The sequence below is a fragment of the Carassius carassius genome, chromosome 32 (assembly GCF_963082965.1).
Source record: "Carassius carassius chromosome 32, fCarCar2.1, whole genome shotgun sequence".
NCBI classification, from domain to species: domain Eukaryota; kingdom Metazoa; phylum Chordata; class Actinopteri; order Cypriniformes; family Cyprinidae; genus Carassius; species Carassius carassius.
Genome location: NC_081786.1, coordinates 11,598,750 through 11,617,879, shown reverse-complemented (window position 1 = coordinate 11,617,879; position 19,130 = coordinate 11,598,750). Strand labels below are relative to the sequence as shown.

The 19,130-nt window shown below is 36.3% G+C and overlaps 2 protein-coding genes across 3 annotated transcripts in view; one reads left to right on the top strand and one right to left on the bottom strand.

The window, feature by feature from the left end:
* The window catches only part of LOC132112676 (peroxisomal membrane protein PEX13-like), a 100,334-nt gene that overhangs the window by 12,485 nt on the left and 68,719 nt on the right, over positions 1–19,130 (bottom strand). The window lies entirely within an intron of this gene.
* LOC132112675 (PDZ domain-containing protein 8-like) overlaps positions 1–19,130 on the top strand; it is a 36,571-nt gene that overhangs the window by 7,096 nt on the left and 10,345 nt on the right. Inside the window, exons 2-3 of the mRNA XM_059520261.1 lie at positions 5,368–5,493; positions 7,466–7,568. Coding sequence (XP_059376244.1) covers positions 5,368–5,493; positions 7,466–7,568 — 229 coding nt within the window. The remainder of the gene's footprint in view (positions 1–5,367; positions 5,494–7,465; positions 7,569–19,130) is intronic.

Sequence of the window (19,130 nt, the reverse complement as noted above, 5' to 3'; positions counted from 1 at the left end):
ACCAAGTTTGACATCAACAAAACATCACTGGTTGTTAAATATGTGATAACTGACAGTTACAGCTCAAATTTGAAAATGCAGAATGAGATGTGAATAAATGATAACATCATTTTTATTTAAGGTTGCGTTATTGTACAAAAAAAAAGAAGTTGGTATATTTTTTATTTTATTTTATTTTATTTTATTAGGTTTTATTTTCATTTCCTTCAGATAACAACACCAGGAACCACGCAGAGACTGCTTTATCCACTGTCTAGAACAGTCTATTGACAAATAGAAAGACAGCTAGTCTAACAGTTTGTTAGGGTAATTAAAGTTATGCTTAAACTTGTCATGCTTTATGATTGGACTCTTTTGGCCATATCGAATGGATCCATGCAGTTATTGTATATTGCCGGTAAGATAATTACTGCTGTGTATGTGTGTGCTTGTAACCGCTATCACTTTGGCTTAGACTGCAATGTCCAGGCATTGCAAGGCATTGCAAGCTTGTTTCTGTGAGGTGAGCGAGTGTTGTATTTTTAATGCTGCAGGCTGGCTATGTTTCTGTAACGGTGTTGGTGGTAAGTGATAGGGCTGCGCTTCATGCCCTGTGTGTGCTCTGGAACAAACTGAAGTCATGTCCTGCAATTAAGCAGCTGGGAAATGGAGAGGGAGGAAGGGCCACAGTGAGAGTGTTCCCATACCAGATCTTGTTCCTAGAGCTTTGCATCATGAGGTATCTCTACAGGAAGGAAGCAGAATCACTGAACTGCCCATTTGAGTCACACAACATTTTAGCCCCCTTTTACACCATTGTTATTTTAGTTTTAATTATATGACATTGTGGTATTTGGGACCCTGGACCACAAAACCAGTCTTAAGTGTCAATTTTTTAAAATTGAGATTTATACATCATCCGAAAGCTGAATAAATAAGATTTACATTGATGTATGGATTATTATGATCTGACAATATTTGGTCGAGGTACAACTATTAGAAAATCTGGAATCTGAGGGTGCAAAAAAAAAAATCTAAATGCTGAGAAAATCACATTTAAATTTCTTAGCAAAGCATATTACTAATAAAAAATTAAGTTTTTATATATTTACGGTAGGAAATTTACAGATGAGTAGAAGTGATGAAGAGACAAAATTTAACAAAACTAAGGCCATCCTTAAAAATATTTTGGTTTGCAGTAACAGTAATTAAAAAAAAAAAAGGGTCGGTAGGTCGGTCTATATATTTTTTTTCCAAATTCCAATGTAAAAAAAAAAAAGTAAATTTTTGTGATGGTGATGACGTAGGTATGAATTTAAACAAATTAGCATATCGTGACGTCACTGACTGGGTCTTCAACCCGTGCCTTCGGGCGCATCATTGCAAACCTCATTTTGATGCAGGCTATATAGACCACAAACAAATGTAAATCTTTGTCAAAAACATGTTTATTGCATGAATTTCAGGTGAGAAGAAAAAAAAGAGGTACTGTTTTACTTGCATCCACCGCTACGTATCAATGCAACCTACAAATGAGAGAACGTTTACTTTGCTTTCTTGGGTTGTCACTTTTGTGAAAAAAATCCTGTTTGATTTGAGTGACGAGTGTTCATTGAATCAATTGTAAAATCGATTTTGTATGTCTAAATAAGTTTTATACGGCAAATAACACCAAATATAGGTAAATCCACGGACAACAGGCAGGAGGAATGTAAAGATTCAATATATTGGTAAAGACCAATATTTCTGATGATTTATTGGCGTGAAGTTACGTGCAAAATGACAAACAGGAGTGCAACATTTTCGAAAAACAATAAGCAGAGTGGACTGCCATAATGCAAAACATTTACTGCAGGCTTCAACATGGCTGTGTTTACGATTAAATTTCAACAACAACAACAAATCGCATAGGCGATTTTCTAGGGCTGTCAAAAAAAATTGTTTTTCGAATATTCGTCGAATTCCACATTCGAATGCAAAAACGCTGCATTCGAATTTTAGGTGTGCATTAAGGAAGCTGCCTTATGAGCCCCGGTACTTCACAGTCCGTGTTCCATTCCATCTCGCCGCGCGCACAGCCATGTCTACACAACTTCCAAAGGCGGACGAGCTCGACACGCAGTAGCTGCTGTTTCATCTTTCACCTCATGTACGCGCACCGATGACGAAAAGGACATAATGCAGACAGTGTGCGGACGGCCGAAATATACTTGATCTTTATCAGTGGCGCACGAGATGCGATGACGATGTATGTGGCATTGCATTATAAGGTTATGTTAGCCTATCCAGTTGAAGCCACTACAAAAAAAATAAATAAGAGAGAGAGAACATCAATGTGGAGAAGATCTTGTTTACATCAAAGTTGAAACCAAGCCGTTCGCATATTTCGCGCATTTTCTAGAGGGACACTGTTGGACTCGCGTCTCGCACAAGAAGACATGTAAAATTAATGTATTTAATTTAATTTTCAAAAAATATCTCGAGACTTTATGTTGGGTTTTTGTTCCCCATCCCACTGCATCTCATGTTTTTAAATGAAAAAATGTATTCTGTGTGACTGGTTTTCCGCCCTTTTTATTTATTTAACAATGCATGCATACATGACGTTTTGTTTATAGTTCTTTAAGCAACTTAATTAATAATAATCGGTTCATAAACATTATTTTAAATATTATGTTGTTCTTTCACAGTCATGTATTCTAATTCTTTGAATAAACGTGCAGTAATATCTTGAGGCCTCAGAAGAGAAGCAAAAACTTTTCTTCACCCTAACTGAAATTATGCATTTTAAATTTGAATACTATTAGAATTTTGATCATATTTAATTAAAAAATTCGAATTTAGTTTTTCAGCTATTTTGACAGCCCTAGGCGATTCTAGCCCGAATCTGTATCTGTATGCATGAGACTGGCTGAATACCGTCAGAATTCACATTTCTGTTGTAAAAAGAGAAACATTGTGGAGAAGTATTATTTGCTGTTATGCATATTTGTCTCCTACCTCAATAGAAAACTAAAGGGTGCCCAAGCTGCAGTTGCTCTGTGATGCCTGTTCAAAAAAAAGAATAAAAAAATAAATAAATAAAAACCTGCACGCGCTCCGAGAGAAGGTAGTTAAAATCAATTTCCTATTTTCGTTTTCGAAACTTGTGTTGGTTGATTCGTGCTTAATTTTTCGAACATAAAGTGACAGTCGACACGGTCACGTGCCAAGTTAAAGCGGTGTCGAGCTGTTTTAATGCATTTTTTTAGATGTATTATGGTGTCCGAACCCGTATGACTTTGAACAGAGACCGGGAACATTTTATTTACTGCAGCCGCAGCCATCATTACCAAGCGCGAACCGTTGACTCTGACTGAGGGTATAAGACGAACTATGGAGACGAAGCGAACGCACAGGCCTTAGTGTGACATCCGTTAACCAATAGTGTAAACATAGATGATGACACAGGTTTATTTTTAATTAAAGAAGATAGCCTTCATTTGTATGTAGGCCTAGGCAATTTATATATTTACAATACTTACATAAATATAATTAATAGTATTTTATTGCTTTTGTATTAGTTGTTTGAAGAGTAAAAAAATAATTGGTCGGTCTTAACGCAAATTTACAATCGGCAAGTCGGTCGGACTAAAAGCAAAAAAATAAATAAATAAATTGAGTCGGTGCTAAATTGATAGGGTCGGTCGGGTTACGGCAAACAAGAATATTTTTAAGGATGGCCTAAGCAACACAGACACACAAAAGATATCACTGATACTGTGGATAAGATCTTTTGAATGCGGAGACATGCATGTATTGTACGCAGGCTTTGTTTGCACAGTGCACATTGTTTTTGATTGTAATTCTCCAAGCATTATGTCCATGTGACTCCACTAAATCGTGTCTTAATCTCAGGATTTTGCTTTTGAAAGCTCATTAGTGTTTACATTAGAGGAGTTCATGAAATTGCCCTTTGTCTGTTTGTGTGGTTTTAGAGGAGTGTTTCATTTCACTTTGACTTCCTTTGTGAAAGCATGTGATTTTGTTCCGTTTTTTTTTTTCAGGGAAATAGCAACTTGTGAAGGTTTTATGGGTCATGCATAAATTGTTTTTGAAAATTTGGCCTTCCTTAGCCTGTGTCCATGGCAATTTCTATGATGATAAGGCAGAAAAACAATCTGCCTGGAGTTTTAGAAAAAGGCCAATGAATCAATTTCTGAGACTTACGGGGTTTATAATATTTTGTCCCTCACAAGGGCAAATCGGAAGGCTTTGTGTAGGGAGTGAGAGAAAGGCACTTCCTGTTTAAGGAACATGAATCTCTCAGGTTATTATTAGCAGTAAAGAGTCCAGAAATAGCACAGAACCGCTCTCCTCAGAGAAATGTTGCTAAACTCTATCAGTGCTGAATTCTGCATGAGGAATCACCCCTTTGTTAATGTTCCTCATATTCAGTCTGCTTCACTGCCAGTTATGATCCGACACATGACATAGACACATTTTATCACATGGACAGTTATTTCATTTTGAAACCAATGCTTACTAAATGTTGTAAGTTTTAAATACTTACCACACAGTTATGCACAAACAGAGGATGATCAGTCAGAATGCTGAATTAAGAGAACTCTTTGAGACAGAAGAATCTCCCAATACTAAATCACTTAGTTCATATATTTGGACTAAATAAATATATGGGAAACTCTTTAAAAGAGTATCTCGAGTGAGCAGGTGAATGAAGAGGAGGAAGCTCCAGATGAGTTTTTTACCTGTTGACTTTTGGATACGCTTTCATTTCACCTCGATGGAGACTGACATCTTACATCATAGTTTTTACTTTAGTTTTGCTTGAAAGTCTACCTGTCTGATGATTTGCATAATTTCGAAAGGGCCTAAAAATCCTTGCAGCAGTATTTAACTGAAGTCGCCCCTCAAGTTCCTCTTTGTGTGGAAGGACAAAACACACACACATAATGGCGGAAATGCTTGTTTTTCTGGTAAGGGTAGAGTGAATGGCTTACACACACCCAAAATGACCGTTGACTTTGTAAACGTTTCCTGTTGACCTCACCATTCAAGTCATCACTTACTGTTTTCCTATAATGACCTCAGGGCCAGAATTGCTAACAGCTTGCACCCGCACAAACCCTCGATGAAAATGTGTGGACTGTTTTTGCAGATGACCTTATTGCATATGCATTTGTCGTAGTTTCCCTTTCAGACCAAAAATACTGTTTTCCACTTGGCATGGCTGTGATAGATTGCATTCAGTCATTATGGAAATGGCATGGATGCGTCTTACGCTAAATTGCTCTGTTTAGTAAATCTGGCCTTTAATGTGTATAAAGCAAGGATTATTACTGCCAGATAATTGGTTGTCTGATGATTTTGTCTGTTTTTGATCTACAGGTACAAGCCCTTTTTTCCTTTCCAAGTGCAGCCACCGCTGGCCTCGTCATGTGACCTGGACATCTCCATCCGAGACACACTATTGGTGGAGGGGCGTCTACGTGTCACACTTGTTGAATGTAGCAGGTAGGGCAGATTTCTGTTGCTGTGTGTGACACAATCAACATTTGCCTTTCAGTCTTTTTTTTTTTTTTTTATCTTTTTGGGCAAATTAAACATTGGAGGTTAGTGAATCCTCTTGATTAGGTAACAATAGATATAATAATAATAATGGACTGTCATTAAAATGCTGGCCAGTGTGAGCAGATGATTATGTTATGGCCAATATATTACATTTCTGTGCTGTTTTGTCGAAATAATATTAAAAATAAAACCCTAAAACCAGTTATTTTAAAGATACAAGTGAGTTTAGGCATTAGAATATTGTATTTTTAAGACACATTTAAATATAAGTTTTATTTAATTATTGCTGTATTTAAAAACTGAAGTGCTCACTTTAAGTGAGTATTAAATGAAGGCAATTGGAATACATCCAGAAAATGAGAGAAATGGTCTTACACCGTTTAATTTTTAAGAACAGCTTGTCTTGTGTCTCTTGTGCAGTTTTCAGTGTCATCCCAGATCAGGCATATTAAAGTCACTTTTTTTATATATATTTATTGCTAGCCTCTATTTTGTAGGTAAGTGAGTTTATACCTGCCTTTTGTTTTCTTTAATTCTCTTTACTCATATGTAGTTCTTCAAATTAGTAGCACACATAAACATATAGTACAAAAAGATTTATATAAAGAGTCTGAAATCATTATAGGTGTCTATTCAGGATAGTACACACTGCTGTTTCAGTTTTCTTATTCTTTTGGGACACAAAACTCACAGACGGCCATAACATTGCAATCAAATGAAATTTGAAATAGCCTGTTTGCAAGCTGTTGTTTTTGAGAACACACACACACACACACACTTACACACACAGTGCGAGAAAAGCTGTATTCTTCTCACCATTGTGTCTTTGTCAGATTATTAACAGACTTCAATAGTGTTTTATAATGGGCTTTCTATTAATAATGCAGAGCCTTTGACAATTACATACCCAACTCAACCCTGATGTGTATAAACGCACACATGCCACATAATTTGTTGTCGGCACACTGGATCTTAAGTTTTTTAAACTTGCTGTTAAATAACCTCCAGTGTGTGTTTGCACTGGTCAGTAAATGTCTCAACTGTGCTGGGCTTTTCCACCACCAGAGGGCAACAGTGGACTAAACCTTGATCAGCGTTTACAACGGGGTGACCATTCATGCTTCCGGAGGGCCAGTTGGGTTTTGCTTGTTGAGGATTGTTTAGTTATGGTTGGAGCTCAACAGGAAAGAGGCCCTCCAGGAGATTGGCATCACTGCCTTAGTTACAAATTTGTCGAGATTTAGATTTATTTATTATTGGAGAAAGTGTCAAATTTTTAATCAAAACACCGAAAGTAAATACAGTCTGCTCATGCTTTTCCTTCTTACCTTTTAGGAATATTACAAGGCTTTAATAATCTTTACATCTGTTCTTAAGTGATATGCTTCTCTAGTTTATAATGCATTACAAAATCTTGCCATAATTGTTTAAATTCTTACCAAAGCTGACCAACAATACAGTAAAACTGTAATATTGTTAAATAATAATAATAATAATAATTGTATATTCCATTCATTTAGTGTGATATTAATATAATACAAATTTTCAAAAATTTGTATTAAAGTATTAATTAATAAAAAAAAATCATACTGATCACAACCGTTTGAATTGTAGCTTGTATGTATATTTATACAGCCATAATGCTTATTTTTAGTGCTTGTAATGAAATGTTTGTTAGCTTTAAAATACGTTGGCCAGAAGATGGCAGTAGTAGCTTTATAAACGCTCCTTTGAACTCAATTACTGTTGATCAGGTTTCAGTTAAATTTGCCCTATTAATTTCTTTTGATCACAGCATTATTCGTTTGTGCAAACGCATATTCAGTAATTGTGTAAAATGTACTAAAATATACCGGTACTTAAAAAGTAATAAAAATGAATTTGTTGTTTTTTTTCTTCTGTGTTTTCTCTAAAGGTTGTTTATCCTGGGTTCGTATGAACGGGAGACATATGTTCACTGCACCTTAGAGCTAAGTTCTGACGAATGGCGGGAAAAAACTCGCAGCTCCATTAAAGAGGTACACATCACATGTCCTGCTGCATGTGTTTCTCTCTGCCTGAGGGCTCTGCACACATGCATAAACACGCATGTTTGATATGCATTAATAAATACGAATGCACAACCAGACATGCATGCACGCTGTTGTCTATGGCACAGGTCAAAAGTCAAAGATGGATAGATGAACCAGTAAATATCCAGCTTTAATTAAACAATAATTCTCAGCTACTAATTTTAGTGTTTGCCAATGTAAAACATGGAAGATGATGTGCAAGCACAGCTGTACTGGTTAAAATGACTTTTGAAAATATGTTTTCAATTCTGGGGCAACATTCAGGAGGTAAATGTTAATCGTGTGAGGGTGATTTTGGTAGTAGTTAATGTTGCTTATTTGTAATTCTCTATGAGGAGATATTTACACCTTACAAAAACAATTATTATTGGTTGTGCTTTAGTTTTAGTTCAGTTTTTTATTGTTGCTTATCCACCAAAATGGACATCTATGTGAAGTATGTGTCTATAATTAATCTGTAGTCTATTTCACTCTCTTATAAATGTCTGTTTGTCTTCCCTTTGGGGGAAGGACAAACACCATCTAATTGTTATTGATTGAAACCAATTCATATTTGCAAAAAAACCTTTTCCTTTTCCACCTGCTAACTACGATTTCGCCAAGCAGTCAATGACAGCAGTCAGAAAATGTCAACTTAAATTGCTTCATTATAGTGATTTTATTTAGTTTCTCATCTCCTGTTAAATCCAGCAGCATCCTCTCATCCGGAGTAGAAAGAGCAGGTTGTTTACATTTCCAAGCGATGCCACATCTTTAATTAATGTAGAATTCAACTGATGTACAGTACGCTCACAGGTGTTTGTTCATCGCCTATTTGATCCAATATGATTTGTAATCTATTAACTATTAATCTTTGAGTCTTTTGTTTTTAATGTGGGCGTTGCATAATGTGGATCTGTTTGTGCGCTGGTGCCAGTCTCATTCATTTGTTATGAATAATATTAGCTTTTGGTTTGTGTCTGAACAAGCTGCTAATTAAGAAGATTATCAAAAATAGATGAACCGCTGTTCATTTGTAAAGTATTTAATTTACTGGAAAATAATATACCAAAAAAGCTGGTAATACATGGCAATATAAATGTTTGAATACATTTATAACAAAAATAACTGTATTGTAATAAATACTGTTATATTGAATATACCAGTTACTTATTTTGAAATAAGAAAATTACTTAAACTATGATTTTGGTATCAGATTTTGGTAATACTGACCAGACCTGTAATATTGTGAAATGTTATTACAATTTATATTAATTGATTTGTATTTTTCAGTGATCTCATGATCCTTCAGAAATCATTCTAATATGCTGATTTGGTGCTCAAAAACATTTCTATTGCTTAATATTTTTGGAAACGCTGATACATTTCTTTCAGGACTCTTTGATGAATATAAAGAACAGCTTTTAATACATTTTAGAACTCCTTTTTAACATAAATGCTGTGTCTTTTGTAATTTAATCCATTGAATGTGTATTTGCTGAATAAAAGTATTAATTTCAATATTAAAACCCTTTGAAGGGTAGTGTACAGTATGTATAATAACATATTTTTTTATTATTATTTAATTTATTTGCTGTTTACTTATTTACTCACTTCTTTGTTTTGTTTCATCTGATTTTTAGAAGTACAATAATACATCTGAAATGAACAGCTGTACGGAAACAACAATATATTTCTTTGTGTGTGGCTGTAGATTCTATACTTAATTAAGAAACACAAAAAGCCAGCCTGTGTGTGTGTGAGAGAGGAGAGAGAGAGAGAGAAAGAAAGCGAGAGATCGGATCACTATAACAGGCATGCACTAGCACTGACACAGCATGTTTATATGCATGATGACTTGACTTAAGGGTTCACATATGTAACATTTAACAATCCCATCAGCAAGAACATGCAGTGTTTAAGCGACTGCTTGCATGCTTTAAGTGTGTGTGTTTGCGTAGACGCTCCTATGAATGTGCACACATGCAGGCATGTTTATTTGAAATACAGAACTGTGCACGGAGATGCAGATGCACACTGGCCTCTGTGCGTTTCACCTCGTGTTTATCAGCTTCCCCCAGACCCCCAGATTCAGAGACCTCAGCAGGGACTCAAACACAGGATTAGTACAGATATAATCTGGAAAAGGTCGTTGTTTTTCTTTCTCCCTCTCTCTTATGTTCTCCCAACCTTCTCTTTCTCTCTCACTCCACTGGATATCTCTTTCCTTTCTTTGTGTTTTTCATCTCTCTATATTACGTTCCTCATATCCTAAACAAATTTTACATTGTAAAACAGGGCTGTGAATGTGATCTCTGCCCATAAGTGCAATGGTTCATATACACGATATTAACATGGGTATAACCATGGTATGTGCGCAAAAGAATATGTGCATGGTAGCACTTGTGACATCCATTTAGTCTGTGTGCATGCTGGGGGATTGTTTTTTTTTAACACAATCTAAACGCTGAAGTGTTAAAGCATGTTTTCTTAGCTTATGCCTCTGGTGCAGAGAGGCTAACACCGCTATCTGTAATAAGTAAGTGATACTGAGCCTCTGGGGTCTTTTCATTTGTTCTTATCTACTGCCGTTCCAGCCGCTCTCACCATCGACCTGCACTGCCCTGCAGTCGCTCGCCCGCCGATGCCCATTTCCAGCAAACCTCAGTGTACGTAGTCATTTAGATAAGTTAGAGACTTTAAGAAATGTCCATGCAAAGAAACCCTTTTTTTTTAACATGCATATGCTATGTAAGGTTCCTGTGGTATTGGAATGCCTTGAAATGTCAGGAAGTTAAATTCAATTATGTAATTTAAAATATAATTAAAAATGATTAACTATTTAAATAGTGCTGTGCAATGATTAATTGCGATTAATCGCATTCAATATAAAAGTTTTTGTTTATATATGTATGTACTGTGTATATTTATATACAGTATAAAGGCACACGCATACAGTATATATTTATAAAATCATATAATCTATATTATAAATATATTTAATATATAAACTAACATATTTTTTAAAAATATATACATGCATGTGTGTATTTATATACATAATAAATATACACAGTACACTATATATTACGTACACATAAAATATTATTTCATAGTTTGCACATTTTTTATATTTTGCATTTGTAAAGTGAGATCAGCTGTGAAATATTTTATATATGAACTATATTAACTCCGAACTATATAATATATAAATATATATGAATTCTATAAAATGATTCTTAATAAATTAATATGTTTAGTAAAAAAATTAGTATCATATATATATATATATATATATATATATATATATATATATATATATATATATATATATATATATATATAAATTAAAATTACATTTATATAAAAAATTAAGATTATTCACAATTGCTAATTTAGATAGATGCTAGATAGATGTGTATATGTCAGGAAGTACAGATATATAGATATATAGATATACAGATATATAGATTATAGAGTTTGTGCTCAGAAAGTTCCAAAATAATGATAATAATAATTATATATATTTATATATATATATATATATATATATATATATATATATATATATATATATATATATATATATATATATATATATATATATTATATTTCATGTAAAAATATTTTCTAGAAATTGAGAGTGAAAACTCTAAAACGATTCTTAATAAATTAATAAATGATTAGTGAGAAATTCTGGAAAAGTCATTATTGTCATTATTGGCCAACAGACATAGCTCTTTTCCACTAGAGCAGCAGGAAGTGAGTTGACGTATATTTGCACATCTGCTCTGATGCCTGACGGATCACTTCTTTAAACTACCTGACTTCATCCGGTCAGCCCGATCATAGTGACCCATGGACAGAGGGAAAATGCTTTATTTGTGTGTGGCTCTTTCATCAGTCTCTGCACTGCATCAGGCTTTTGCTCCAGTGAAATATTTTCTGTTGTAGTTATTCCAGCTGCAAGAAGCATTAGAAAAGTGTAAGACATTTTTGTGAGAATAATGCTATGTCATGGTTTTTTCAAATATGGTTTGGGTGAGTTCCTTACAATTCAAATAACACCATGGAGCACTGCAAGGGTGTGTGTGTGCTGTGCTTATTTGTGTGTGCATGTATATGTGAGTGTGTGTTATGGGAAGCTAGTCCTGTCATTGGGATGTTTCCGTCATCGTTGTTTAGAGAGTCGTGACGTTGTTTAAAACACGTTGCCTGATCAGTGGCTTTCCTTTCCTTCATTTTTTTTCGTTGATTGACATGCATTTTGCTCATTTGAGTGTGTTTTATATTTGAAGTCCTGTTACGTCCGTTATGTCCATGACGTCTTTGTGATGTTCTCATTTCAGATGTTTGCTGTTGAATGTCCCTTAGACATGCATGCACTCGCACAGACTCAATTTGCCTTCAATTTGTGACGTGTGGGTTATCCAGCTGCCATGTTTGCGTGTTTCCATTTGCCCACCTAGATTTAAATCGTATTTAAACCAAAGACAAATAACCCTTTGTATACCTGCTTTGTCAGGATGTCAGTTCAGGTCCTATTCATCTTAGTTTATTCAAAAACAGACATATCTCATAATGGCTCGGTTTTATCCGCAGCACCTTGTCTTATCACAGTCTGTTCCCCGCGAGGACTGGATTTCAGGCAACTATGATGCTGTGTTAGTGTCTATTTTATATCTAATTTTATATCTTATATCTATTTTATATCTAATTATTATCTAATATTTTATTAAAATTTTGTCATATAATTCTAAATATATTTTTTATATAAAATGTATATATTATATGAATTTAATAAATATAGAATTAAATATATAATTTAAATCATTGGAATAATTTCTAATAAAAACATTCTGGACAGTCAAAGCTAGACACTTCTTTCGCCTAAGAAAGTCTAATATTAATAATAAAAAATTATTAATATAAATAAAAATATTATTTAGGGTCTGTCGTTAGGTTTTTCCAGGCAGTTTTTCTAATTTGTATTTCTGATTGATTTTGCTCTGTGCCAATGACGAACATCCAACTAATTTGACAGCCGTCCTTGTGCATGATGGAGCATCTGATGGGTGTATTACCAGCACCACAAAGCTAACACTTGTTGCTGGTTATTCCAGCCCCTTCACTAAATGAATCCCAGCTCCGCCCTCCACAACAGAAAAAGCTGAACACCGATTGGTTGTGGAAACTTGATGGACGTGAACACGAACAGTGTAGCTGTTATGTATTCAAAAGATGACGCAAGTTGCAACAGATAACGGAAATGTTACAACACACCAGATCATTTCTAATAAATCAGTATTATGCAGGTCAATTTAATGGATTTCTTGAGACATAGACAGGTGCACTTTTTTTAACCGCTGCAAAGATTTGTTTCTTAACGACAGTATTATTTTGCAAAGTGGTATAAATTGTCATAATCCATTAGAGCCGCATTTTGTGAGGTGATGTATGGAAAAACCTCCTTGTGATTTTCAGGGTCTTTAACTGTTGTGAAGTATGTATTGCCTGCAGTCAGCTGCTGCTGTGTTTTTTTGTTAATTGTTGTTTGTACTGGGGTGTCTGACAGGCCAGCTGCTCTTTGTCTGTGCTGTTACGATTTGATGCAATCTGAAGTATATTGAAGCTAATTCTCATTTTTATGCAGTTTATTGCTGCTCTCTGCTTGGCCGGGCACCTCTCCTGGAAATAAAAGGATTGGAGAGAAAAAGAGAGAGCTGCAGAGACGACAGTGAGACTAGTGTTATTTTATGTAGACTTACAGCTACCTTTTTTTCTTTGCATTGATTGGCTTTGCTCATTTCCTTCCTTTCGTTTTCCAATTTTCTTTTTTAATTATCTTTCTCTTCTTTTCCTTACTTACTTTCATATAATTTCCTCTTCCTTCGTTTTTTTTTACTTTTCCTCCTGTATTTGCTTTTTCTTTCCATCCTTTCTTCACTTCCTTTCCTAACTCCTTTACCTTATTTGTCTTCCCTCAACTCAACTCAATTTTCCATTAATTCTTAATTTTCCTTTCTTAAACTTTCCTAAACTCCTAAAAGTTCGTAGTTTCCTATTTCCCATTTGTGACCTTCCTTTCTTCCTTAGTTTATTTCCTTACTATATTTTTTCCTACTTTAACTTCCTTACCTATGCCCCCCTATTTTGTCCCCCTTTCTTTCTTTCTTTCTAATACTGCATATTTCGCACTGATTTTAAATGGCATTGTTGCAGAACTGTTTCTGTTAATGGAACAGTATTATCTGTGCTGATTGTTGGGTTGATGAATAGTAGTTTGACGTATAAGTTGTGGACCTTCATTTGAAACCCATTTTAACGGATGTTTGGCACACATATTTGAAGGCTTCTTACTGGCCTCATCAACTGCACAGTTCTCACAGGAGCATAAATCGCTTGCAGTCAGATTGGAGCCAGGCACTGGTCTACCTTTCAGAGTCCATCGCTCTTTGAAGCAAAATGTCACCTGTTGAATATTGAGCTGCTGGTGAGAGTGTTATAAAGCCATGCATCTTCTGACAGTATTTCAGACAGCTGCTGATTGCATGGGAAGGGACATTTCAAACTCCACTTTTAAGTAAGTACCTCAGTTTAAACTGAGAGAATGAAAATGACAACCAAAATGCCAGAGTGATAAGGACGCATGGTTGATCCTCCCGCATGTTGGTTGGCCTTTGAGCGTTGATAGGCGAGACTTTTCATTTTCCCTTCCATCTTTCATTTGGTCATTCCCATTCTACCTTTCGTCCCGTGCGTGTGGGGGTTAAACCAGGGGGTGGGTCCATGTAGATGAGGGGACAGATCCTGAGCAGCTGAATAACAATGAAGGTGCTAAACACGGACTTGATGGACGTTAAAGGATGCTTTGGCTGCTGTGAACAATTGCAAATGAGAGGGATGAGAAGAGTCTTGTTTTTTGAATGTCCCCCGTCTCCATAACAACCCTCCCTTTTGTGTGGCGCTCTCTGAAAAGCCTCCTCCTATCACAAAAACATAGCGGCAACATGAAAATTCAGCCCGTCCGTGATGAGACTCGACTGCATTCATCCCAGCTTTGAACAAATGCGTACAAATAGAGTGTTTCCTGAAATAGGTTTGTCCACGAACAGAAAATGAGAAGCAATTAGTGCAACTTGCTGAACCCGTGATTGAAGGTTTCTTCCAAGAAATCTGAGTTTGTGAATCCTTGCAGTTTTAATGTAACACTGAGGGGGGGAAATCATTAATTTATAGATAAATATATGTATTAGCTTTGTATTTCTTAGCCATTTGTTTAAAAAAAAAAAAAAATCATTGATTTCAGGTGATCGTGTTGATCAGCCACTAGCCAGGTCATTGCAAAAATGATTTTCATAATCAGTATTTTTTATTTATTTTTTTGGATGGTAAAAAAAAGTCTAAACAACAATTTTACAGTTTACAATAGATATTTTAAGAATTTTTTTTTTAAACATTTGTTTATTGATTTTCCAGTGACATAACAAAATCAAGAGGTAACAAAGATTCCAAGAATCGATTCCTCACTATTGTTTTCGATTCTTTTCCAATTCTTTTTTTTTTTTTTTTTTTTTTTAGATTAAAAGGAACCTAATCTCACCATGATGACTGCAGGATAGGTCGTATAATGTATCCTTCCTATAATATGAAGCTGGAAAAAAAAAATTGACGATACGAAAATTTTAGTTTTTTCAGCTTTGCCCGTGAAATTAGTCATAGCCCAGCTCAGCAGGGACATGCGTTTATCGCATGAATTAAAAAAGACATGAAGTGTCTAAAATAAATGTGCACAGTTCAGCTGAATGATGAAGTTTACTTTGTATACTTTGCATAATATTAACAAACCGTACACTGAAACAAAATAACCAGAACATTAATGACTGATAGAGCTCTGTCAATCAGATGCGCTCTCGTCCACTGATCTATGCTCGTGACGTATTATTTATAATTATCATTGGCTGATAGAAATGTTAAAAAAAATATATATATTAGATGGTAATAAGATCAAGACCCTCAATGACGTCATGATCTATTCGTTCATGCAGCGCTCAAAATTGTGGACAAGCCCGTTCCACCATTAAAATAACCTCTGAATCGTTTTTATATATATATATATATATAAAATTGAAAATAATCTTTTATCTCACAATTGTTGTAATTATGGCTTAGGTGAATTGTGGTTCTGAAACGAAAGGCTACATCCTAAAATTCAAATGATCAGTGACAGCTTGTTTTCTTTCTGTTTAATTCGTGAATTTAAATGTGTGTCGCCTTTGTCGGATGTAGCCTTCCGTTAGAGAGACTCCCATAGATAAGCTTTGTTGAACTGAAAAATACTCTGAATGAGGAGTCGATTCCCCTTGATGGAATCGATTCCAACCTTTGGAATCGACTCTCGAGTCCCAACGCCTCGGAATCGAGGAATCGATTCTTTTTGTAATCGATTCCCAGCCCTAGTTGTTTGTTCTCATAGCTGCTGTATGAAATAATTTCACCTCTAATGTATGCCTTCAAAGTCTCCCAAGAAGGGAGGCTGAGATCCCTGGAGTTCTGTTGGTAGTAAGAAAAAAGTCAATTTGATTAGAAACAAACTTAACAAAAAGCAAGCGCGTATTGAGACGCCACGGGGGGCACATACGTTCGCGCTCATGTATGAATAACTCCAGTGTGGTCAGAGCATGATCTGATATTAGAATAGTATCATAAGAGCAAGACTGAACAGAATGGAGAAAAATGTTGTCCAGGAGAAAATAATCAATATGAGAAAAGGAGTGATGTACATGAGAAAAAAAAGAATACATTTTACCAGACGGATTAAGAAAGCGCCATGGATCAGAGACTGAGAACTCATCCATAAAGGATAAAATGGTCTTAGAAGACCTCGAGGGCACACCTGGTCTAGTAGAAGAACGATCTAATACAGGATTAAGCCAACAGTTGAAGTCACCCCCCATAATAAGTAGATGTGTGGACATGTCAGGTAATTTGGCAGCAATTGATGGAAAAAATTGTCGTCGTCCCAGTTTGGACCATACACATTGGCCAGAATCACAGAATTACTATATAGCTGTCCTGTTACAAACACAAACCTCCCATTGGGGTCAGCTGTTACATTAGAGCACACAAAAGGAACCGATTTGTAAATCAAAATTGCAACACCCTTAGATTAAAAATTAGAACTAGAATGAAATACTTGACTGACCCACCTCCCCTTTAATCTGATATGGCTGAAAGATTTTAAGTGAGTCTCTTGAAGGAAAACAATATGGGCACCTAATTGTTGAAGATGGTGAAGAACTACGTTTAGAAAGAAAGTGAAGTGACATTCAGCCAAGTATGGTGACCCATACTCAGAATTTGTGCTCTGCATTTAACCCATCCGAAATGCACACACACAGAGCAGTAAACACACACACACATACTGTGAGCACACACCCGGAGCAGTGGGCAGCCATTTATGCTGCGGCGCCCGGGGAGCAGTTGGGGGTTCGATGCCTTGCTCAAGGGCACCTAAGTCGTGGTATTGAAGGTGGAGAGAGAACTGTACATGCACTCCCCCCACCCACAATTCCTGCCGGCCCGGGACTCGAACTCACAACCTTTCGATTGGGAGTCCGACTCTCTAACCATTAGGCCAAGACTTCCTTTAATAGGCTGATTTAAACCATTACAGTTCCAGCTAACAAATTTGAGTCCTGTCCCTGAATGTCGTGGCATCCTAGACTGCTGCATGCTAGTCAAATATTAGTATACACTGCAGCATGGAATGTATGAATGTAACAGTCACAGAAATACATTAAAACATGGGCGACCTAACTAACCAAAACAGAAAACACACAGCGAGAGAAAAAGAGAGAACTCCCCACACCACCACCCACCACCCCACGAGCTGAAGCGTCTTCCCAAACAAGACGCGAGCAAATCCTACAAACTAACAAAAACATCCTAACACGCTCCATTAACAGCACAAACCAGTAGTGCTCATGTGAGTTGTAATAAAGCATATAATAAATATATAAACAAACACAGTATCAAAATATGAAAAGTGACAAGTCCAAGTGACACAAACCTAAAGCAGTGCAGTTTACCAACAGAAAACGGGTTAAATTAACCCCCAGTTTACCAAACAGACTGCCAGCCGCTTTCAAATTGTAGCTCCAGAAGAGACACCAGACTTTAAGTTCACCTTGACAAAGTCCATTGCAGTGGGTGGTTCCTCAAAGTTGTGTGTAGCTCCACCGGGAAGAGTGATCTTCAAAATCGCAGGAAACATCAATCCAAACTTCACCTCAGGACACGAATGTAACAAACGTTTAACGTCCGTGAATGCAGCACGTTTCTTCGCAACTGACGAAGTATAGTCCGGAAAGAGAAACAGTCTTTTACCTTGGTGGAGAAGAGGGGCATTGCTGGCCCGGCGTAAAATGTCATTCCTCACGTGAAAAAAGTGCACACGAATCACAAAGGGTAGGGGTGGTTTACCATCACTGGGCTTGGATCGGAGAGTGCGATGCTCCCGATTGAGAAGGGGCAACTCCTCCAGGCCGAGGGAGTCCATCAGCAACTGGGCAATAAATTCAGTAGGGCGCCCACCTTCGGCCCCCTCCGGCACACCTACCAGCTGTATGTTGTTCCTCCTCGTTCTACCCTCCAGGTTTTCACACTTATCTGTCAGCTGTTTAACCTCAGCTTTCAGCGTGGAAACTGTTGAATCCAGTGAAGTTAGCAGGTCACTGTGGTCAGTGCACGCACGCTGCAACTCCGTAATAACTTGATCATGGGAGCTGAGTTTTTGTTGCATCGGTTCAATTGCGTGCCTAAGCTCCTCTCCAAAGAAATGTCCGCTCGAAGCTCGCATGACAGCGAGTCTATTTTGCCGCAAATATCCCCTTTCAACTGATCTAACATAGCCCGGAGGTGATCCAAATTGGGCGCACACTCGGGGTCCGTGACTAACTTCGGCGGAGATGCAGGCTCAGTCGAGGGAGAAGCCTTATTAGCACAGCCTGTGCGAGCCGAGTTTCCACGTGCAGCTGCCATTGTCGGTTGAAATTTCCCCCAAAACACACCGAAACTGACCAAGTAGTTGTCACAATTTTGCACCAGCGAAATTAGTGAAAAGAAACTGTATTAAAGAGTTAAAATAAACACAAACTCGCGGAGCGAAAGGGAGACACGTCCTACATATTCGGTGTCCAACCGCCTCTTTCAGAAAAAAAGTTAAAGATATTAACACTACTTTTCAGATAATTAATATGTATATATGTTTGTGTCTGCCTTATGGATGTTTTTAACCAAATAACCATTAACCGACGTTAAGAATTTTGACCCATTAATACAATCAGTTAAATGGTTTAAAAAATCATTTATTTACTTATTTATTTTCAGTAATTTATCAAAATATTTAAAAAGGTTTGCTGCATTGTTAAAGTAGGCTACGCTACGCGTATAAAAATGTGTTTTTAGAGAGAAAAAAAAACAATGCATAGCCTATTAATAAGTCACATTTTATTATTTAATTCAAAA